The sequence below is a fragment of the Telopea speciosissima genome, chromosome 1 (genome assembly GCF_018873765.1).
Source record: "Telopea speciosissima isolate NSW1024214 ecotype Mountain lineage chromosome 1, Tspe_v1, whole genome shotgun sequence".
In the NCBI taxonomy this organism is placed as follows: domain Eukaryota; kingdom Viridiplantae; phylum Streptophyta; class Magnoliopsida; order Proteales; family Proteaceae; genus Telopea; species Telopea speciosissima.
The window spans coordinates 27772252-27796273 of NC_057916.1; the positions used below are offsets into that span (position 1 = coordinate 27772252).

General features: G+C 38.9%; 2 protein-coding genes and 1 long non-coding RNA gene across 3 annotated transcripts; 1 reads left to right on the top strand and 2 right to left on the bottom strand.

Annotated features, from left to right (window-relative positions):
• Positions 1-770: 770 nt before the first annotated feature.
• LOC122667290 (uncharacterized protein At5g02240-like) lies at positions 771-17485 on the bottom strand. Its single transcript, XM_043863545.1, has 7 exons — positions 17058-17485; positions 16069-16340; positions 15949-15985; positions 15412-15509; positions 5245-5306; positions 1062-1185; positions 771-891 (listed from the first exon to the last, which is right to left on the bottom strand). The coding sequence occupies exons 1-7, from the start codon at positions 17332-17334 to the stop codon at positions 772-774; spliced, it is 990 nt and encodes a 329-aa protein (XP_043719480.1). The 5' UTR covers positions 17335-17485; the 3' UTR covers position 771.
• On the top strand, positions 14814-21369 carry LOC122667307. The gene is made up of 3 exons (XR_006333784.1): positions 14814-14824; positions 16407-16416; positions 21266-21369. It is a non-coding gene; the product is annotated as an uncharacterized LOC122667307 (long non-coding RNA).
• LOC122667298 (uncharacterized protein C24B11.05-like) lies at positions 18696-22465 on the bottom strand. The gene is made up of 9 exons (XM_043863555.1): positions 22424-22465; positions 20670-20744; positions 20521-20586; positions 20338-20435; positions 20125-20162; positions 19948-20035; positions 19536-19859; positions 19156-19221; positions 18696-19027 (listed from the first exon to the last, which is right to left on the bottom strand). The coding sequence occupies exons 2-9, from the start codon at positions 20728-20730 to the stop codon at positions 18875-18877; spliced, it is 894 nt and encodes a 297-aa protein (XP_043719490.1). The 5' UTR covers positions 20731-20744; positions 22424-22465; the 3' UTR covers positions 18696-18874.
• Positions 22466-24022: the final 1557 nt, after the last annotated feature.

Consider the following 24022-nt stretch of genomic DNA (forward strand, 5'->3'; position numbering starts at 1 on the left):
GGAATTTCTTTCATCTCTTCATCCATTCCGGTTTTTTTTTTTGGTCAGACTAACCGATTTCTTTCATTCAGCTTAGGTATTGGTCTTGGATCAGTAAATTCATCCAGATCGGATTGGTATCGACCGAGAACGATCCATTGGTACAGCCTAAAGTAAAAAGATAATAAATATTGATTTTTTATTTAAAAACAAGGGCAAATGCAGACCAATTTGACCCGATTCTAGGCGATACCGTGACCAATCCCGAGATTACAAACCATGATGCGAGGTCTAGTGTATAGAAGGGGGGCTGTCTGGAGCAAGGGAGCATACATAACGGGCTGCCTCTGTAGCTTCTCTTTCCATCGGTGGAGAGCTGTGATATGGCCTATTTGCAACAAGCGAGGTCCAATTTATTTCTAGGTTTAGGATTCTTGCGGTAACCACTGCTGTGTCAGTTTCTCCACGAGAACAACTAAATATAGTTTGCAACTGTTTGTATCATCTGGACGATCAAAATCAGTCAAAAACTACATCATGCTCAGATTTGTTTAATCCTCAACTGCATTACTTCCCGATTTGTTTTTCTCGGCTGTCTTAGGGTGAAGAGAAGTAAATGAATAATACATACTCTCTCAACTTGATGATCAATAGTACCGGAATTGTTAGAAGGTGGGGGCGAACTTAACAAATGTATAAAAAAATCCTCTCTCAACTTGCTTGATCAATAGTAGCTGGTATAATTAGCAGGAGGTGGAGAACAAAGCTCAGGAATTGACGACAAGAACTACTTCAGAAAAGAGTAGAAATTTGAGAGAATAGAGCCTTGAAATCTTTTGTTGGTGTACCAGTCCCCTCTGGTTTTGAGGCCAAATCAAATGCCTTGAACTTGGCTTCCTCATACTTCAATGCCTGTCCAATTCAGCAAAATAAGCAAACATCCTCTTCAATTTTGGTGGACTGATTGTGTGGTACAGTAAACGGATCACCACATCAATTCAAACCTTTTTTTGTTTTATATGCTTTAAAAAAAAAAAGGATGACAGTATGATCCCTTGAGCTGCAAAATGTATAAGATATACCTGAGTGCAGACTTCTGCAACATCAGCCCTAGCAATGGTTCTTGTCTCAGTCTGCAGAAGCTCATCATCCTTCCCCACAAGTAACTCTCGGATGCCCCCTTCTTTATCCTGTAAGCCCCCAGCCCTGTTTGAGCCATGAAAATTGCACGTCAAGTGGCAATAAAATGCAAGTTTTATGCTATTACTCATAATGCTACATGATAGCTTTAATACACAAAGAATTCAACCATCACACACGATAAAGGTTGTGTGACGGATCAAACTGAGTTCTTGTTTTTGTTTACACTAATTTCTCACCAATTCCAGGACATGATTAAGCTCCATTTATTTAACGCAAAATCGACAAATATTTTTTCACAAGGATCAGTAAAATATTGCCATACATCAGAGTTTTATGGAGAAGATAAAAGTTATGGAAATGACGTGTTTCAAAATTGCATAGCCATCCCCCCCCCCCCCAAAACAAAAATAAACTTATGTACTAATATTAAATTAACCCAATAATGTTAGGTAAGTTATACCATGTGTCTGGTAGTCACTAATAATGTTCAGAAACATACTACCAATATTTCCCAATAAAACAAACAGAACCTTGATTTTCTAACCTTTTCCTAGGAAATTCAGTCTCCAGCTTACCATCTCAAAATAAGTGTTATAACTGAAAATAATGCAAATTGAAATTAACCAACCACATCTATCATGAATCCACTGATTCATCTGTTTCCACGTAAAATATTGAAAAGATATTTCTTAAAATCACCTCTAAATTAATCATATATAGAATCAATCAATTTTATGTATTAAGCTAAAAGAAACTAAGGCCCAGTTTGTTTAGAGGGTAAGGTGGGGTAGGATTGTTAGGAAGATAGGACCCACATGTTGGTGGGATTTTGTTGGGGTGGAAATGTTGAGGTAAAGTTATTTTTCCCATGAATAGTAATCAAAGTCCCACCCAATTGGTGGGACTTTGGATAAAGAGGGGTGGGATTTTGAAGTGCCACATCAGCAGACAAAACATTTAATGATGTTCCCTGAGCTTTTGTAAGTTCACCACCCCAAGATAACCAAACAAGGTTGGGGTGGGATTTTGAAGTGCCACGTCAGCATTTTCCCACCCCATCTAAGTCCCTTCTAAACAAACGGGGCCTAAAGGATTTGATTCTACCAATTCCATGGAAAACCACATACACATCATAGTTGTCTATGCCATTTTCCAATAAAGTATTCTTTAGTCCTAATCATCAAGTAGCTCTACAGTCCAGAATTTCAGATAAGATATAAAATCCTAATTGTCAACTAATTCTATAGTTTTAAGTAAGCTCACTAGCTGATTGAGCAACCCAGAGCACAACACTTCTGCTACTGCAGGGTCTGGGAGGGGCAAATGCACGCAGCCTTACCCACTGCTTCGCAGGAGAGGCTGTTTCCAAGTTTTAAGTAAGCTCACTAGCTGATTGATGTAGTTCAAAAGAACAAGAAGGTCAGCAGCAAACCAGGCCATCAAACTGGAACAAGAATGGATTAATATGTTTAATTTGAGTGCCCAATGGGTTGTATGGGCCATGAGCTTTATATTTTTGGGTTTACTGTTGAAATGGGCCAATTCTATTTTGTACTGTTCTAGAATAGCTTCTATCTTGAAGAAATACTAAGGTTGTAAGGGATTCCTCCTTCCATGCATGGGGGATTTCCTATATTGCTTATACCCATGAAGCTATAATTAAAGAGTAGTGGATTAATACCCAATATGAACAATTTTGACAAAACTATGGCTATTTGCAGTGATCTTTTGTGAGATGCAGTTTGCTCTTAACCTTGGTGGGATGCCAAGTTGGACTAGTGAGATGCTAGTCAAGTTCAAGGTGAGAGGCCTAGTGACGTAACCTCACCTAGGCTACTTTGAACCAACGGATCGGGAGAGAGATGGATGCCGCACTCAACTAGGTCAATGAACCCGAGTAGAAGACAGATTTGCGCACTCTCGGTAATATAGACTTAACTTTTAACACACAAATCGGTTTGGTGTGATTCAAGTTGGAGATTCAAGATAATAGAGAGATCTACAACTTTGGTTCTTTAAGATTTCATATACTCTGGACGGAAGAAGGTGATAATGGGCCGTCAAGGGACTGCTCCTGCACAGGTCCGAATTTGGGAAGGGTTTGAAATTGGCTTCAAGTTTCAACTCTGCAAGGTTTAATCTTTGAGGCGATGACTTCAACTCTTGGTTGAAAGTGCTAGCTCTTCTAGACTGCAAAAAAGGACAACCCTACTCTTCTAAGAAGGGGAAACTCTTCAAGGTTTCTTTAGAACACTTCAAGGTTCTCATAAGATGCTAAGAGGCAACTTGGAATTTCATTAACAATCAAAACTTCACTCTTACAAACAAGATAGATAGGCCTTTTATAGGCAAAACAAAGTTAAACCCTAAAAGCTCCTACGATATCTTGACCGTCCATTAACAATGTGATTCAAGGGTTAAGATTAAACCACTTCACAACTTGCTAAGAAAGAAAATGACTTTTAACCCCAAGGGGCAGTGCAGTTGGCAAGGGACGAGGCCTAAGGAAGTTGAAGGTCCTGAGTTCGACTCCACCTCCCCCCTTGGAGCAGTCCGCCTAAGATGAAACTCCCTGGTGAACATGGGGGCCCCAGTATCTCTCGGTTCGTATGTGTTGCGGGGTTGTGCACGAGCCCTGGGGGAATTAATCGGCCAAAGGCCGAACACCTTCAGTTCCAAAAAAAAAATGACTTCTCAAACAAGACAATCCACTATCTAGTGGGTTGAACCAACATTAATTTCCATAATATAGATTCTAGTCCCCGTGTCTTGGTGTAATCTTCCATATATTGAAGCAATTCTCTATGTTGAAGTTGAGATTTTCCGGACTTCCTTTGAGGAAACTCAAGATAGACTTTGTAGAAGACCAAGATAGTGCTTATAGGATGAAGTGTAGTATGGAAAAGACCAAAAGACTTTGACTAGGATCACAATACTAGTTTTAGGCCACTTTTGAGTGAGGCTAGGTTGTTGGAATGAAAAGTGGCCTAGCCACTTGGTGCTTGGTTCCCTATAGGCCTTGGTTCAAATGGATCAAATGGGCTTGGGTCCATACATGGGCTGACCTCCTTAAGGGTTGCACTTGTGTATGCACTTGGACTTGGGTTTCATTATTCTAGGCTGCATCACCTAGTCCATATCATTCTTCTTCCTCTTATAAGGTCAGTTTCTGATTTCTCCATCCTTGCGCATACAAGTTCAGATTCTGTTTTCTACATTCTTGCGCATATCAGTTTACCATTATGTTTTGATATTCTAAGTATTATTCTGTCCACAAAATATTGTTAGCTTCTTCTCAATTTCAGATCAGAATCTGATGCCATAATAGACACCACTTCCTTCCATTGATTCCACATTTTGTTGGCAGTACACTGCCTATTCATTAGTTCTGTTGCAGCACTACTACTTATTCTAAATTTATCTTCTGCTAGCTAGTTACTATTTTCCAGTCTCACTAACTAATTTGTCCTTCATTGTTACTAAAACTGTCCTATGTTCTAACATTGATCCTTACTTTCTATTTTCTACAAGGTTTCTAAATCTGTTTTTGAAAACTTTCTATTTTCTAGGCAGTGCTACAACTTGAGATCCAACCATTGGATTGGAACCATATTTTGACGGTTTATTCCCCTATTCCATATTGCCCTGCAACCTAGATTACAGCCCCATCAGATTCCTCAGTTTCAAGTTATTTCAGATCTCCCTATTCTGGTTCCTAAGGATGTGTCCTGCAATCTTTACTTGTGGTTTGCATCTAAACCTACTTTTAGGCTAACCAGAATGCATCACTGACTAATTTCATGAATATATTTTCAATATTTACATGAAAACAAATAGAGCCCTTGTATCTTCCAGACATCCTGAATCGAAAATGCATTTAAGGAAATTATATATTTGCACCAACAGAAGACCATTTCTAAGGTTGTATTGATCCATGTTCCCTCGTTCAAAGATGGTGGACCAATATATGTTCAAGTATTTCTCACACTTGAGGAGCTTATTCCCTGTGAGAAATCTCAAACCAGAGATAAAAGAACCATGGGCAAAGCTAATCAATTATGCAATGCTGAATCCAGTTAACCAACACTCTTGTAAATAGAAACAGATCAAGATGGAAAATACCTGATTATTGTGTAAGGTATGCCAGAGTCAGCCAAATATTGTTCAGCCTTTCTCTTCCAAACCTGTAATACAATTTAATGCAATGAAATATGATAGCATTAGCACTGTCATTTTTTTTTATAGTATCAAAATATAATAGCATTAAAACTGTCATTTTTTAAACATTGTCTAGAAGAAAATGAAATTTTGAGGGTCAGTGTCACAAGGAAGAGATAATAGATTTGGATAAGCCAGTAAATCATACCGTTAACCTACAGAGAAGAAGGGACAGGTGCCAGCAAAGTGGTGAAGCATTGGAGAACTATACCACTTGAAGACAGATAAATTAAACTCAAGGTTATGTGCCGCTATTTTTTCTCCAAACAAAATGTATCCTTGATGTAGTACGATGGAGGAAGAAACAGCTACACCAGTCAGGCCATCTCAAGCAGGCCAAGTTAAAGCCCTTTGTTGGGTTTGGTCCACTTAATGGGCCAGGCCTCAGCCCATTATTTGGTCTTTATGAGTAGTCCACGCATGAGGGACAACATTGCTTTCTATTTTGTCCGTTTCTAATTAGTTGTTTGCTAAGGTTTTATTTTGTATTTGGTTTCTATTTTGAGATGTAATCTTAGAATAGGATTATTGCTATTTTTGTAAAGAAATCTCCCTCTCCACGCGCGGGGGGGGGGTGTTGGAGTATTGTTTGATGTTAATAAAAGAGGGGCAGCCACAATAGGCACCCATGATTTGAGTTGAAGAAAGATTTGCTATGCTTGCTGTGAGAAGGTAGGCATAGGTGCATAGTTGTCACGGCGGTTAGGCGAACCAAGGCGGTGGAGAGAGTAAAAAATCAAGGCAACACCAAGTAGGCGACCAAGGCGTCCAAGTCGACCAAAGCGCCTGGACACCTAGGCGATGCCTTGACCCCTTGTGATGCAAATAAGACACCTAAAGGGCTTGTTTTATTGGAAATAAGCTTTGGGTTGGGTAATGTATGTGTTGGGCCTTTGATTCCATGTGTTTTCATTGTAATGGGCCTAAAATATGGGTAGGCATATAGGATTAGGCTTAGTTAGATGGTTCTTTTTAATTATAAGAAATCTAATAGGCTTTGAATGCCCTCACCTTGCGTTAGAAGGATTCCATTTATTAGTTTGCTTCTAATTTCTGTTACTTAGCAATAGGATTTCCTTTTCCTAGTTAGATTATTATTCTGGTTTAGTTTTCTATATAAAGCTTTTATGAACAGTTGCACACAAAATGAATAAAAGTTGAAGTTTTCTTCATGAGTGCTGTGCGATTCAGTCATGGTGAGAAGCCTTGGACAGTGAGATTCTGATCCTGCTGGTGAGAAGCCTTGGACAGTGGGATTCTGATCCAGTTGGTGAGAAGCCATTGTTCTCTTTCTTATACTCTGTTTTTACTTCAAGGAAGGTACTGATTTAATCTCCCTTCCATTGATCTTGCTGAGCTCTAATTTCCTCTCTTTTTGCACTAGAACATCAGCCTTCAACTCTATATTAATCTCCATAATCTGTTTGCTGTTTAACATCATTAGCCTGGTCTATACATCCAGCGGCACACCTGTTTTTGGGTCACTTTCAGTCAGGATTGTTTCTTCACCTGAAACAGAAATACTCATCCGATGCGGGTGACATTTGGGGGGGCATTCAAGGCCACCCTAGGATTGAATGACTGACCTTAGAGCAGGGTATCTCCCTGTTCTGAGTTTTATTTCTGGAGTTATTAAAAATCTCTTGTTTTCAGCCTGTGTTCTATTTCAGATCTAAAGAATTTTAAATTACTTTTAATCCAGCCTTTAGATTTGATCTATACTTTGGGGATTGATTAAACCTCCTAAGAGTGAAACTCGCTTGAATTTCACACTGATCTGAATTTCTGATTTCATTTAATTTTTAAATCTCCTACTTGCTGAATTTTACTTCAGATTTCATATTTCTTCAATTACTTTCAATCTGACCATTGGATCATTCTTATCTTTTGAAGGACATCTATAATAATTATTTTTGATTGATTGTTAGAGTTTAACCTTCATCTGATAAGGTTCACTTTGTTGACTTTTTGGGTCTGGGTTTTTTTGGGATCCTGTCCGAGGGATGTTTAGCCTGAACATCATCCTACTACCCTCATCACCTTGGTCGTACTCCCCCCCCCCCTCCTTTCTTCTCTATTTTTTTTATTCTCAGTTTCTACTTTCATACTTGAAAGTTGAAACTGTGTTCTATGGAAGACTGCCGAGATCAACCTTGAAGACCAACTGAAGTGCTATTGATGTTTCATAACCAGTCTATCAAGCTTCATCAACAGTCTAGATTGGAGTTCAAAACATACCCTGTGGCAACTTGAAGCCCATATTCTAGTATGTTGTTCACCCTATCCATGGCCATGGTTATAAACTTCTGTGCTCTTAAGTTACTAAATCTGAATCCTATGTTTATCTTGATTCACATTCTTGATCTAGCCATCAGATGGGTATGAGTTTTTGAAGAGCTGAAGGTCTCCCTGTACCCTACCTTCGACTGGGAGTAGAGCTGCATTAGAGGTGGCTTTAGGGCTATATATATCTCCTCAAGTTTCTATTTTGGGAATATTCTTTTATTTCAATTTCTGGCTTACTGTTGCAACTGAGGGTGTGAGAATGTCTTGCTGTGCTTTACATCATATTGACACTATTCTGACCTGTGGAACAAGGATTTCTTAAGTTACTAATTTGGACAGCAGGTGACCATTGCAGTGAATGTACTGTTATGGTGTGAGCAATCTCAGAACTGAAACTATTCTGGGGTTTAATTCTTGTGTCAGTTCCGTACACTGATGATCTTATTCTTAGGCTTAACAGTGCCCTATTACTGCTGTTGAAGAGGAATTTACTTGATGTGACCTGGTACATTCGATGCTATTGTTGGGTTGGAAGTCTGACTTCTTGATTAGTGGACTGAATCTCATTAAACTAGGATAGTCCAGCAACTAGAAAACTCAGAATTTGAAGATCAGACTAAAACTTTTGCAGTTAAATTTCAGAGAACAGCTAATGTCAGAATCAGATATTTAAATTTATGGTGAACAGACCAATAAAGAATCAGATATCTCAATCTAAGAACTAGCTGAAACAATGGTATAAACAGGGTGCCACAAGCTTAGAGAAAGTGACGAAACAAGCCTGAGATGGAAGAAATCAGGAAGAAATCGATGCAAGAATCATACCTTCTGCCAGCTATATATATTCTATTCCAACTATAACTCTGCAGAAAGAGTCATAGACTGAAACTGAAACAAAATCCAACTTGATATCCAACTCTGAGTCTCCATACTGTAATTCATTAATGCCTAGCTAATCAACCCACGACCAGAAAAACTCCTAATTGCGGAAGGAACATCACACACAAGCTTAGTTTCTCCTCCTTTTCTTCTTCAAAACTGCATCACCCCCACCTTGAATCATCCTTAAGGAAGTGATCACCAATTTGCTACTATATTTTTGGTCAGGTTTAAAATCGTAGATATGTAGAATATGTACTTCCCTTACTTGCATTGCACTTTTTCATTAGGGCTCCACAATATAGCCAGAGGATAAAAGAGGAGCTCAACTGAACAGCTATTGAGAAAGAGTACAAGTTTATTACTCATTTGACATAATCAAAGTTCCACAATCAAGGATCGAAAATTTCTTTAGGTCATTCAGGAATGGATAAATTGGTGAAATTCACACACAACATGGAACACTGTTTGGATTGTATCCATGTCAAATTTGTGCCCATCCCAATGTATGGCATACCATCTAGTAGATTTTTCTCTCCTTGTATTTTCAGCTTTCAAAATCAATGGAATGCTGATGTGGCAATTCTAACTATTAAATAGAAAGAGAGGACCATGTGAATTGCCCATCTTAAAAATTTTAAACAAAAACTCAACCATATGAACCACTTGTTAGATTTCATGGAGTAAGGGTATTATGGGTGCTTTGTTAAATAAGCTTGTATTTTTACCTTCCTATGTACTCTTATGTTACTGTGGGGGCCGGGGGGGTATTGATTTATTTTTACATGGCATTCACAAGTTAGTAAATATAGGGGAGAGAAATTGATTCTCTCCCCAAGCATTTCTATGCACTCTTCTTCCTGTCTTCTTCTTCTTCTTCTTATCCTTCTCCCTCTCCTCTTGTCTCATCTTAAATCCTTTTGTTACTTTGAACTTGGTATCAGAGCTGGTTTGAGAGTCGACCAACAACTTGTCTCTCCATTGTGCCTCTACTTTTTTGAACTCTAGAAGAGTAAAGGCCTCCAATAGAGGTTGCACCATGTAAGAATAGTTTTTAAGCTGTTTACCCATCAACCAGAAGACATATTAATGAAGATTTGAAGCTGTGAAGGCAGATTTATGAGCAAGAAAGAAAAAACAGGGGTACCGCCAGCCCCATAGTTTCTGCTCCCTTTCTCTCTCCTCAGGGATCAGTTGAAGTTGGGACCAGGTCCATTGGAGTCGCACAAGGGTCCTCTTTCAAGCCCCCATGACTTTGGTTGCAAAGGTTGTGAGTTATTTGTTTGCAACTTGATTCTCTACCATCCTACAGTACCGCCAGATTTTGGCTTACTTCTTGTTCTTTCACCTTGAAAGCTAAGCTTGAGGCAATCTAGTGTTATTTGTTGGTAAATTATACTATTTAGGGCTTGTAATTGTAATAGGATGAACCCACATCTTGAAATATGCATTTGAATAAATTTCTTCAAGTTTAGTGATCTATTTGCTAGCTGGAATTGTTGTGTGAATGTTGGAAGGAGTGTCTGAGTAAAGTGTGTACTCCCTATCTAGTTTGGGTATCCAACCAACTTCCTGATTGTGTTCATCAATGGACTTGCAGAAGCCCCAACTAGTGGTTCAAGTAGTGACAAACCCAATCTGATTGCCCTTGAAAATCCAAACACCCAGATATCCATTGTTAAGTTGGACTACACCAACTCTCTGGATTGGGCTCACTCCATGAAGCTATCCCTGTGACGTTGTGGGAAGTTAGGCTACATCACTGGTGACATCAAGGCCCCTCATTCAAGTGATCCAACATATTCAGAAATGGGAGACGGAGAACTCAACTGTTATGACCTAGTAGATTTTTCTATGAAACCTGAGATTGGTAGGAGATTTATGCGAAAAGAGATAGCCAAGGATAATTGAGACAGTGTTGCTAAGACTTTTGATGAGTGGGTAACTCGGGTAAGGTCTACCAACTCCTCCAAGAGATTATCACAATAAAACAAGGGTACAAGACTATCTTTGAGTACTAAAATACAGTTGTTGGTCTCTGGGAGGAGAATGACCACCATAGAAACCTCTACTTGTCCGATCCTAAGGGTGAGGCAAAGGTCTATAAAACATTTGAGAAGAAGCATGTCTTGATTCTCCTTGGCCGGTTGAATCCGGAATATGAACCAATCCGGGTGCAAATCTTAGGCACCCCTTCCATCTTTAAATGAAGTGCGTGGCTATTTGGAAAGTAAAGAAACCCGAAGAGTAGTCATGGAAACTGCACCATCCCTTGAGAGATCTGCTCTTGCCTCTAGTTCACAGAGAAGTTGGCATGGTGGAGGAAGAGGCCAAGATCCAAGCCGTAGGGATGATAGACTCTGATGTGACCATTGTGCCAAACCCGGGCACACTAGCCTACTGGGACCTTCATAGACGTCCACTTAGACCTGCACCTATCGGTATGTTTGGTGGCAGGAGAGCGGGAGCTAGAGAAAACGCTGTGATGGCTGAAACCGAACCCATGGAGCATCCCTCTGGACTACAGGCGAACAATTGTTCCCTCACAAGGGAAGATCTTGAAGATTTTAGACAAGTTATGTCATAATTGGGTAGTTCCTCTCCTACAACAACCATGTCAGATTCTTCAGCTTCAGCCTTGCAGGCGCGTGCCTTTGCCAGTTCCTCCTAGGGGTGCAACAGGGTAGGGTTGGGCCGGGCTTTATAAAACCCTAGCCCAACCCTGAGTCTCCTTATCTGGGCCCAGGCCCGACCCGACCCTAACTCAGGGCTTGAAAAATCCAACCCTGACCCGCCCTCAGGGTCGGGCTGGGCTAACCCTGATTGGCCCTGATCATGGGGAGGGGGAAGGGATGCATGGGCTGGACTGGGCCGGGGAGAAAATGATCAATTTTACTTAAAATAACACTATAATAAAATGTTTATAACACTTATTATCTTCATATATAATATATTATATAACAAAATGTGGGTGACATTTAAAGTTTATAATACATACCATATCAATATATATTTTATAGTATAACTTAAAACAGGGTCGGGCCAAGGTCGACCTGAGGCCTCAACCCTAACCCGACCTGACCCTGACTCAGGGTTAGAAATTTCCAGCCCTGACCCGCCCTCACGGCCAAGATATCTCAGCCCAAGCCCTGTTCGGGCTCAGGGCGGGCCAGGGTGGGTTCGGATTGATAGGGCCAAACTTCTTGTTGGAATATGTACTCCAGAATACCGTGGGGGTATTCTGGTCTTTTTTGGGGTAGTTTTATTCTTCTTACATTAATTAAGTTTATGTCGGCTATGTGAGTTTTAGTCCCACATCGCCTAGTTTAGTCTCTTTGTAATTTCCCCTCTATTTAAAATAGAGGGGCTTACCTATCAATGAAACAACATTCTAAGCTATTATTTTCTCTCCTTCTCTCTTTCTAACCTACGATTCTGCCAACATGGTATCAAAGCTAGTCTGATCTAGGTTAGAAAAAGAGAAAAAAACCCCTACTCCATCTCTTCAATCGACTTCTCCCTTCTTCTCCCTTTCTCGACTTCTCCTTCTTCTGTTTTTCTTCTTCTCAACCTTGTAAAGAAGCAGCACTAATGAGGTAAACACAACATATCAATGATTTAGTTGCTGCCCCCCTCCCTTTCTACCTTTTTTTATTAAAAAATTCTGTTCGAAATCTGCTAGAGCCATACCTGCTATATGGAGCTGTTTAGAATTTTTTGGAGATCTGATTTCTACCTAATGAAGATTGATCCTCCATTGTTGGAGCCTCCTGTGCACCCTTTTCCAGCACCCTTCTACCCTATTCCATTATCTTCCTTCCCTTTTTTCTTTCTCTCCATCTTTTATTAACTTTTCCAACCCCCATACCCAAATCGATCTCAACTTATCAGGGTTTTGACACATATCGATTTTAGGGTTTCCCTTTTCAAATGCAGCTGATTTTTTGGGGGTGATTCCTTACTACTACAAGCCCTACTCGACCTAAGTTTGGACCCTTTCTGATGGCTGGATTTGTTTCTACAGCAAAATTTCCTTAACCTGCTAATTTGGTTACCTACTAAAAACCCTGATTTTCAAGTTTCAGTTTTTGCTAATTTTTGGAGGGCTGATTACTTCAACTACAAGGACCACTCGACCTCAGTATTAGCCTCTTTCCAAGTGTTTGAAGACCCCTAACCCCAATCGATCCTCCTTTTCAGAGTTTTACAAAACCCTAACACATATCGATTTTAGGATTATAGTTGCTTGCTGCTACTGGAGTTTTTTGGAGGTGTTTCTACCATCAAGAGGGACATTCTACTTCAATTATTCATGGCTTGAAGAAGTTATTTTACACAAGATAGCTGCTGCCCTATTTTTTCTGCACTTTTTGGTGTTTCTCCCACTTGAAGATCAAGTCTCAATCACCAAGGAGATTGGTTATTCAAACTGGAGATCCATTCCCGCAGTTGAGGTCAGCATCTATTACCAGAAGACATCACCTTTGACAAGTCATCATCACTTTTGTTGAAGTCCCCTTCCCTACAATCGATCTTTACTTTCAGGGTTTTTAACAAAACCGTGCCTATAATCGATCTAAGGGTTAGGGCAGTCCTCTCTTGCTGATTTTTTTAGGAGAGTTTTATAACCATCAGAGGAGTATTCAACCCATATTTCAGCATCATTCATCAGTTACTTTTGGAAAAAATTCAGGTTCATTCTTATGGATCGGTTTCTCCAATTATCAACCTATTTTTTTTATTTGTTCCTATGTGACTGGCTGCTTCAACTACCTGTGGATCTGTTGGGTTATTTAATCTATACTTGCTGGTTCTATTGAGCTTTACTACACATATTGCTGGTTTTATTGATTAGATTTTATAAGCATGACTGGTTGACATGTTACTGCTACCTTTATGTGGACTACTGCTGCCCTATTATTGAGACTGAGTATCCTACTATTGGAGATCGAATTTCTTTCATTATTGAAGATTCGAATCTACTACCCTGGAGATCAGCTTATTTGGGATTACAACAGTGTGTTCCGAGGTTATTGGTTGCAAATACGAACCTATTCAGTTATGTGAAGCTTTTCTGGTTCATATCCGACTTACTTTGAGAGCTTGATCCTAGCATTGTTCACAAATTCAGATCTGATCCAAATTTTTTGTTGAAGCTTCTTACATCATTAATGTCCAAATATCTTCGTCAATTCTATTTAGCATGTGGGAGTTTATAATTTGGAGTTTTGCACACTTGTTCTTCCTTGTGTAAAGATCGATCAAGTTTTCGAGGAATGGAGCCTTCTCCTTCTAAAAAATCAGACCTGTTTTTTTTTATAATTCAGATCTGATCATTGGAGATTGGTGTTTTGGAATTTGTTTGATCGATTGAATAAGGCTGAAGATTACTTTGTTGCATTGTTTTTGTCCATGGTTCATTATCCCACTGCTCTTTTCACTTCACCACCTCCCAAAACATACCTTTGTCATATACCCATAACCACTTTAAACAATAATGGTATTCTCTAATTTGCCATTTCTTCCTTTTCCATTACCCTTAGCACCTCTTAGAAAATTCTGGAATATTATGTTTTTGCCCTATCTCTTACATCATCTCTGCTATGTCTATGTGTACTATACGTGAGGGAGAGATTATGTACAGTACACCTACAGACATTATAGAAGCAGAACTTGCAGGAACACTTGGTGCAAAACATAGAAGATCAGAGTTTCCACTATTGCCATTGGGAATCTCCTTTGTTGAGTTTGCTGTAAGGGGGATATTAAAGTATTAAAATATTGAAGATGTTTGGTTATTGCCTGCCTATGTGAGGTTCTACAGTTGGGTTGATCATTTATCATTTCCCCAGCCTAATTCATTTCTTTCCGCTGCTTGCTGCCCTTGTTACTTATCTTCAAGATTATCATTCAGAGATTCATCACTGGACAACTGTAGAAGATTGGTGAAAGGTGCCTTTATAGGAAGAAATTCCAGTCCCGGTTTGCTGATCAAGTCTACCCAAGTTTTGAAGTTCTATTTTTCAAGTTCTTGAAGGTTTATTTGGGAGTTACATTCGTCTTGAAGCTGGATTCTGCTACAACTTAGTTTTTTCCCATTTTGTTCAAGTTGGGCATTAGTACCTTGTATGCACCAACTTGAGGGGGAGTGTTAGCATTATTATGGAGTTCTTTTTTTTCTTTAGTTCAAGCTGGATCTTCTTTCTTTACTTATTTATATAATCCAGCTTGAGGGGGAGTGTTGGAATATATACTCCAGAATACCGTGAGGGTATTCTGGTCTTTTTTGGGGTAGTTTTATTCTTCTTATATTAATTAAGTTTATGTCGGCTGTGTGGGTTTTAGTCCCACGTCGCCTAGTTTAGTCTCTTTGTAATTTCCCCTCTATTATAAATAGAGGGGCTTACCTATCAATGAAACAACATTCTAAGCTATTATTTTCTCTCCTTCTCTCTTTCTAACCCACGATTTTGTCAACACTTGCACCCCTACTTCCTCCTCTTGGGTCATTGTTTTAAGAGCTGCTGATCACATGACTGGTATCTGTCTGGTCAGATAGGGAAAAGGTTAGAATTGTCAATGGTTCACTTTCCTCTATCTCGGGTAGGGATATTTACTCGAGGCTACCCTACACGTAGACAGGCCCAATTTCATTTTTTTTTTTTAATATATTTATTAAGGTATTCATTTACTTCAACAAGATAAACAAGAAATTAACGGCTCAGAGATCCTTCATGCTTTTCATACCAAATCCAAAATTACAAACAAGATTAGAAAGATAATCTGGCACAAGGAAAACTAATTTTAAAGAGCATTCCATTGAGTGATGCATCACAGCCATGGAGTAAGAAAGTAGTATCAAAGTAGAAGGAACTCTATTTCAGCACACAAACCAGATGAACTTACCAGTATATTCCCATTCCCCAAGTTATTTAACGGATTATTAAGATCAGTTCCACCCATAGACCCCACCAAAACAATCTGCTTCACTCCCACAGATTTAGCTGTACAAAGGCATTAGATGACGAAACAAGACATATCAGCAAATGGAAAGGTTCCAATTTTCAAAGTTAAACGAATATCTAAAAATTTCCAAATGTCCAGTTTGTAGCGATAGTAGTGATCCCAAGAACAGAAAGAATTTTGTAGTATATAGGTATCTAGACAAAGCTTCTTCCGAATCCTTCACATAAGATTCATGTTCCAACCTCATCCTAGGGCTTTCAAGAGAATGACGAATTCATGTATCCAGCACCAAATAATTAGGAAAGAGCTTGGGCAAACAGCAACATGATAGTGCATAATTCAACTCAACCAACCTTTATCTTGTCTACTTGGGTTTGGCTACATGAATGCTGTGTCCCACATTTTCACTATGCCTAATACAGGATGATGATGCATAAATAAACAAATACCCCAACAGAAGTAGAACAAAGGCCATACCTGCATCGATTTGATTCTTCTGCCCAATCCAGTCAACCTAGTGCACCAAAATATTGACCAATTGATACAAGAAAAACATAAATAGTGATAAGATCAATCAGGTATCATAGACCCAATTACCTGTTCAGGGTATGCTCCATCTTCAAAATAGAATTCGGGCCTCCCACCTTTGCTTGGATCAAATCCAGGTTTCATCTTTGGCACGGCACTTGTGAGAATGATGAGAGCATCAATTCCTTGAATTGCAGGAATGATACTCTCTGCATCCCGTATATCTCCTATGAAAACATCATCTGCTCCTCCAATTTTCTCCTTGCTCTCTTCTGTTCTAACAAGACCTTTTGCAACATATTGATCTGCTCGTTCCTTCAATTTCTTATAAACAATTTGACCTAAAAAGAGTCCATGGAATTGTTTTAGAGCGGAAAAGAAAATTGTTTACTGCCCATTTTTTTCAGAAATACAATGGTTTCCATTTGGCAATCTATCTATAAAATGTTAACAGTCTGTCGTCCAACACTATTACAAGGCCGCCTTTATACTGTCATTTCTACATAGATTTCAATGACAAGAAACAACCTCCATGGGGCAGAAATTGTTCTTGGTTTTTTTTTTTTTTTTTTTTTTTTTTTTATCAAATGCAGAAATAGTTCACCAATAACCAGAAATGCGAATTAATGCTCCATTTTATCGTCTGCAGAAATAGTTCACCAATTACCAGAAATGCAAATTAATGCTCTATTTATCGTCTCCAAACAAGTTAACCACCGGTGTTTAGGATACACCTTCTTTGGAACTTCAATATGTTCAGAAATAATTGAAGACATCTAGTCAATGGCTAACTCTTCCGAGAGAGGGAAGCTCAGTAACGACCACAGTAGCTGAAATTTACGGAAAATACGAACAACATATTTGATTGGTGTAAGCCATTCAAAATAATATTTTATTTCTAGGAACAAGAGCATAACTAATTTTGAAAGGGAAAGGGAAGTTTGCCTGTATCTTATCATTTTATTTGGGTCTTTTTCCTAAAAATAAAAGAAAATGTGCACTTAGTGGTGAGAGAGGTAGACATGGAATGATGGAACTAGTGTGGTAGGTAACCATACCAGTTCTACCGCCAGCTCCAGTAACAAGGACAGTGCTTCGAGGCAGCGAATCCGCCATGGCTGTAGCGACCACTGCGAGTCTTCTGAAACGTTTATTCCCCCTTTCTGGAATATAAAATGCCGATGAAGAAGAAGAAGAAGAAGGAATGCGAGTGGAACTACCTGGATTCCTTGGTATGGCTAGAAGGGAAGAAGGGACGACGGAACTGTATTTACAGCCATAACTAGGGAGGATTGATGGGAAAGGCAATAAGGGGACACGTGTCGCCATGGGCATTCAGGATAAGAGTAGAGAGTCTTGACTGACCAGTAAGTCTGCTATTTGCTCGAAAATTTTGGTAATGGCTGAATGGCTTCGGCGATTCGGCCTTCATCCATCACCAATTCGGCCGTCGCTCGTTGATTGTGTTGAGAATTGAGACCTTTCAAGATAAAAAGCCGATATTATACGGCGATCCGAACCTCCGAAGCAATGTCTCCGTCACTTGCGACTTACTGCCACGGCTTTCCCTTTCCAATTCCAATTTCCTGTGCAAGCTGTTTTATGGCTTTATCTGCGGTTGTTATGAGTTATGACCATATCTTATCCTGCTGGATTTCATTTCACACTCACTGAACTGACCCGACAATCCAAAGTCCGAAACCATCCATTACTTTTTTATTGGTGCGATTCTCTTGTTCGTGATATGCCTCATGTAGGGGTGTCAACCGGTCGGTTAGCTCTGGTTTTTTGGTCAGTCTGAATCGATTTCGTTTGTTATTGGATCAACCCAAAACAAAACCATATCAGTATTGGCAATTCCTGATCTTGATTCTTAGCCGATCTTGTATTACTGGTCGGATCATCGGAATGGATGAAATTAAAATAAATTAACAAAAAATTCTTTTTTTAGATTAAAAAATATGGATAAATCTTTCCGATCCAAACTTAGACAGGGCGATTTGAATCGATATTATATTCGTACCAGCTGAACCAATCCCATATCTGATACTAATTCCTAAAACTGATATGGATCTAAACCTTTAAACATTTTCAAGTAACAAGGGCAGATCGTATAAAATAAGCTAGAATGAGGGCAAGGATCTTACAGGCCCATTGAACCTTTACCAGGGTTTCAAAAATTGGGAATTGGCTGATTCGTAATGGGAATCACCTGACACCAATTCTGATTTTCACCGATCTTAAACGTTGCAATTTGAATTGGAATTAAATCCGCGATTCCTTTATCCGATTCTCAATTCTCTAATCGATTCCTTTGTATTTTCAATTGAGTCGGACTAATTCCTAAACTGATCACCAATTCTAGGGCCGATGCCAGTTTCAACCCTATACTGTTATTTGCAGGTTGGATCGAACCGATTCAAACCGAGTTGGATCAGAATGGGTTCTAAACGATTCATCACCGATTACCTTTTCAACCCCTGACCCTTACATTCCACATTTTTGACAAGATTCATTTTTTATATATCCAACGGTTGGCATTGCCCACAGCGACCCCCTCTTTATAGCCCAAATGAAACCTGATTCAAGGTGACTAAAGGTTGGATCTGGGCTCCGTAATCAGGGCTCATAAGGTCGTAATATCTAAATGCAACAAGGTATGCTAGTGCGGAGACATCAACATTATGGGAAACAAATCATTTTATTGACCAATATCACATGAAAAACATGGATATTTTTCACTACTTATTTACATCTACAAGACTACATAAGGAATGGTTACAGTTAATTCCTCTACAATACTAGTCTTCTCCTTCGATTCCCCCCTCCCGCCATAGATGAACGGATCCTGGAAGGCATCATAATAAAAAATACCCTAAGCTGTCACAGATGTCTCTATTGCAATCTTGCCGGAATACCTGACCTCCGACTTCTCTTCAACTTCCCAGAGCTCGGGCAATGCTTCACGGATGTTGTGGATGCTCTCTAATGCAAAATCCGCACCTTTGGGTCTCTGAGAAGTTCCCACCTGCGCAAACACAATTCACACGTCATAACGTTGTGAGTGATTGTTTGAAGTAAACAAGTATTCCTTCAATTCGATTCCATTAATGAGGTCTTAAAGCCCCGTGTCTATAAGATTCCCAATTGGCTTACCAGCACAGTGTGGAGACCAACACGTTTTCCAGACTGTATGTTACGGACACTGTCATCGAAGAAAATCTGGAAAAAAAAACAGCCCAAAGATACACATCAATTAGATCATGATTGATGGCATATCCTGAAAATAATTCAGAAGAGAACAAAGACTGCACTGCACAATCTCCATTTCCAAACCCACACCAGGCTTCCCAAAAGCATAATAACCATCAAAGAATTAGTTCCCCACACCATTGGAGTTACCCATTGAATGATGGGGCTTCTTATGGCTATCCTACTTTTGGAACACCAACTAGTCACCTGGTAGAAAATTATGATTTCCTTCTCTATTTCAAAATCATGAAATTTCTCTTTAAACATATAGTTAATCAACTTACTGTTCTCTGAGGATCGATATTGGCTATCCTAAGGGCTTGCTCAATGGCATCTTCAGACGGTTTGCAGAGAATTGGTGTCCTGGGCAATTGTTGTGATCCAGCATTAGGTTGAGCAAAATGCCCAACAATGTCGAAAGGCTCAGAGCCAGTAGTAGTAGTTTGCATCGAAGCATCAAACACAGAATCCACCTCATCATGAGAAGAAACATTGTTCTTGTCCGTTGGATTCAGAGTCTCAAAGCATATAATTCCTTCAAAACAATCCTCTAACCCAAGCTTGCTAAGAACTTTAGCTGCATGTACCTTATCTGCGTTCGTGAATATCTGTTTTATCAAAAGAAGGATGGGCATAAGTCGAACATTTTGCAGCTAAGCTATTTACCGAATCGTATTTAGTGGTAAGGCAACTTACAACTTTCCGGAGTGGCAAACTCAGTAAAAGGTTCCTTAAAACAGGGTCGGGTTTCAGCTTCTCATATGGCAATCGTCCATGAACAAAACTGCAGAACCAGAGGGAAAGATTATAACCCTTCCCAAACGAATATACACAGGTAGAAACTAGAGAAACAGATGGAGGTAAAATTAGTACCCGTGGTAGTCATCATAGTCAAAGTCATAACCGATTGCCTGTAATGTCAAGTTACACGAAAAAACTTAAATTAGACAAGATTTATTGATTCACTATCCTAACCTCCGTAGGATTTGAAGATACTGCAGACCATTCTCCCCTCCCCCACCCCACCCCCCCCCCCAAAAAAAAAAAATTGCAAATAAGCAAAGCAAAATAAGAATTGACACATACCCTCAAACCAGCCATTGTTGTCCCATAATTTTTGTAGAGTAGATTACCCAGCTCAGAGATTTTGCTCTTCTCTATGCCAAGCTTTAGAACCATATAATCTGGAAAAAGACACGGGAAATTTATTGACCTGAAACAGGTAGTAATTGGCGAAAAAATATTCTACAAACACAGATATGTCAATACCTTCAATATTATGGAGACATCCTATTGACAAACCAGAATTCAGGGGATAAAGGGTGTCATCTAAATCTGCAAATCAAGACAGAGTATGCATTAGAATCACTCTCTTGGGTAATCCAACTCGACACGAGATTCTGAATAGCAAAGCTCACCAAAAAGTAGGCAATCATATTTGGGTCTCTGGGCCTGTTGAAATCTATCGTCGAACTCCATTTGGTATATAAAAGCTTCAGAAGTCAAAAGGAAGAGGTCAACACAAAAGTATAAAATGGACATGAACCCTGAACCCTGAACCCTGAACCCAGAACCCAAACGAGCTATTTTAAACCCAATTTAGGTGTTTGGGGGGGGGGGGGGGTGAGAGGGATATGTAAAACCCAATTGTTCTTTCTTAATTAGCAGAATTTCTTTTCAGTGTGTGAAATTATTAATGGCTGATATCATGATAGCCTTGATTTAAATTCCAACCATATATTACATTTATTTTTCACTAAAATCAAAGAGATCGAGAGAACAAATTCGAAGGGGCCAATTTGTAACCACAAAATTAAAAATGAAGTTATAAATAGGGAAAAAGCTTTTCAAGTCCTCTGCACGTATTAATAGGGGAAAATCTTTTTTAATCCTATGTATTTATTAAAAGTAGAGTTGACCTACAGGTCCTATAAAGAAGGAAACAGTTGTGGGAGTACAAGCAATTTAGTTGCATCATAACCCCAACCCCACAACTCAAAACATCTTAATAAAGAATCTGCCGCCAAGGAAAGGAACACCACCAATCAAAAAGTAGTACAATAAGTGGCTTCATGTCAATGTAGATCTCATTCCACAAAAAAATATATTACAACTTTAAATACCTCACACTATAGCTACCCCTCAGGAATATAAATCACTTATTTTTATTTATTTGATGGACTAAAAGGAAAATAGAAAGCAAGAAGTTGCAGGGTTCACAAGGTTGAATTTCAGCGGGATGTAAAAACACAGAATTCAAAGAAAAATTTTCCCAATCATCGAAATTCGGAAGGCTTAATATAGGATAACCGTATGTAAATAACGAGTTTCAGATACTTCAAACTAGATAAACAAACCAGACATATCATATTAATGTAAATTCAACAAAAAAAACTGCATTGAAAGACTAATCTTTAAGACTATAAGTTAACAAACAAGACTGCAAAAGGCCAAATTTTAGATTTGAGAAATTAGAACTACAAATTTCCAAATTCAGAAAAGGGGGCCCAAAATGTCTTGAAGTCTTATCCAAGCACTAATAGGGAGCATTTGGCAACTGAAAAACTCTGAATCCACGAGCTTCAGACCAAAGATCGGAAGAATCCAAAGATAAGAAAGAAAGACAACCCGCCAAAACATGAAATGATTCAAGCATTAACTCCATAACATTGGATCATGCTTCCAGAACTGAAGCATCCAAGCCAATACAGGAAATGATTAAAGCATTCACTCCCAAACACTGGATCATGCTTCCGGAACCAGTGCCGGAAACAGTTTTTTTTTTTTTTTTTTTAATATAAGAAAATCAAGGGAGAAAATGAATAAAACATAGAAAGTAAACATGAACATCAATTCAAAGACTCAAAAGGCACAAAATTTGAACCAAAAAACCTGTAAGTCTGAAGTCTAAACCATGAAGAATTCAAGCACACTATGGTAAATTGGTAAGTTAACAAGCACTGAACCAGAAATCCGTAGGCAATCATACATCAAGGAATGAAAACAATGTCGTTGAAACCCCATCCTACATTCTCCCTTCAGAACAAGATCGCCATATAAATTAGGCTTCAAACAATTTAGATTTGCAAAATAGAAGCAAAAAACAACTACATAACTCGAAGCCGTTATTGTTAGTAAGACCTAATATTTGCGATTTAGGATGAGAACGTACCAGATAAGAATGGCAGAAATAGAAGAGAAAAAGGTGTGTGGAGAGAACGATAAGTAGAAGTTTCAGCAGAGAAAGAGAAAGAAAGCAAGCAGAGCGCTTCAGGTTTTATGAAGGAAGCAGCGAAGAGAAGGGGGGAGAAAAAATGAAGAAAAGTTGGGTTTAAATAGGCGAACCGTTGCGTCTTTCTACGTCGATACAGTTGTACACGCTCTAATTTCCATTATTTATATTAGTAAAGCTTTGGTTAGTATTTAATATTACAAATATCGTAAGATTAGTTACACCAAGTATTGCCTAAGGTTTGGTTAATGAAATAAAATAAAATAAAAATGATACGATTACCGATCGAAGAGGTAAAGAGGTAGGACCATTGGTGATGGGAGCCTTGGAGGGTCTGCCTTTGTAAAGACCTCAACAGTAAGACTCGGTAGCCAGTAATAGTGGGTATGGATTTTTGTCCTCACTCTCTCTCTCGACCGGATAAACCGCGCTTCGACTTTGCCAGTTTTCCAACGTTTTTGCCGTTTTACTTCTTTTTCCCCTTAAGCTGCCAAGCTACTTTAGCTTAGCTTTAATTTCGTACTTTCTCCATTTTTTTTGGTTTTTTTTAAAATGTCTGAACTCTGAAAGTCTCAACGCGTGTTTGAGCCCGGATCAGATCCCCTGGACGATGGGGATATATCTGAACCCTCCATGATGTGTGGGACCCACGTCCGATGACGATCTAAATTCCAAATGTCTGAACCCTAAACTCTGAACTCTCTACTCAACGCTTGGAACCATTCACCTCCGAACACGTGGCCAAAGTTTGTTCAAGATTTTTTATTTTTTAACATTTTGGGTAAGGGTCAAGCTTTGTGCAATAATTGTATGAGGAGTAGTGTTCTGTTTTTTTCTGGTAAGGAGTAGTGTTCTGTTAATGTAGAGATTATATGCCACGCAGAGAAGTGAGTTGTAAGATTTTTAATGATCTCTTATAAAAAACAAAATTTTAGTGATCAACATTTTTACCTATTTTTTTTCTTGATAAAATGCATTTTTAAGAAAATCTTATTTTATAAAAAAAGTAAGTTGTTTTCAATTATTCAGCCAAAAAAAAAAAACAGTTATTTTTTCAATTTTTTTATCTTGTATTTTTGGTAAAATTAATAATTTCAAGTTTTTTAGATTATATAATTTCCTTTTCTTTTAAGGTACATAATTGATGTAACATGTTTTTTTCATTGGGGGTGCTTTTTCGTTTGAGATTTCGGATCTCAGATTGTCATTCTAAAAGTGTGATTGCTTTTTCATGCTTTTGTTGAGCATATCACACCACATATTTTGCCAAGAGTTGGGACGGGATTTGGAAGCCATAGTAGCAATGACTCCTTTTCTTTGATCAGAAATGCGATTGCTAGATATAAGAGTGCTGCAACACTTGTCTAATTCTAGCGGGAGATGAGGTCTCAAAATTGGCTCATGGTATCTTTTGAGAGGGGTAATTCGATGCACTGGGAGAGCGAGTCTTATATAGAATAGTTTCCTGGCATGCTGGAATACCTCCGACCTTATCCTCAGGACTTGCTTTGCGATGTATGACGCGAACCCCTGGCAAAC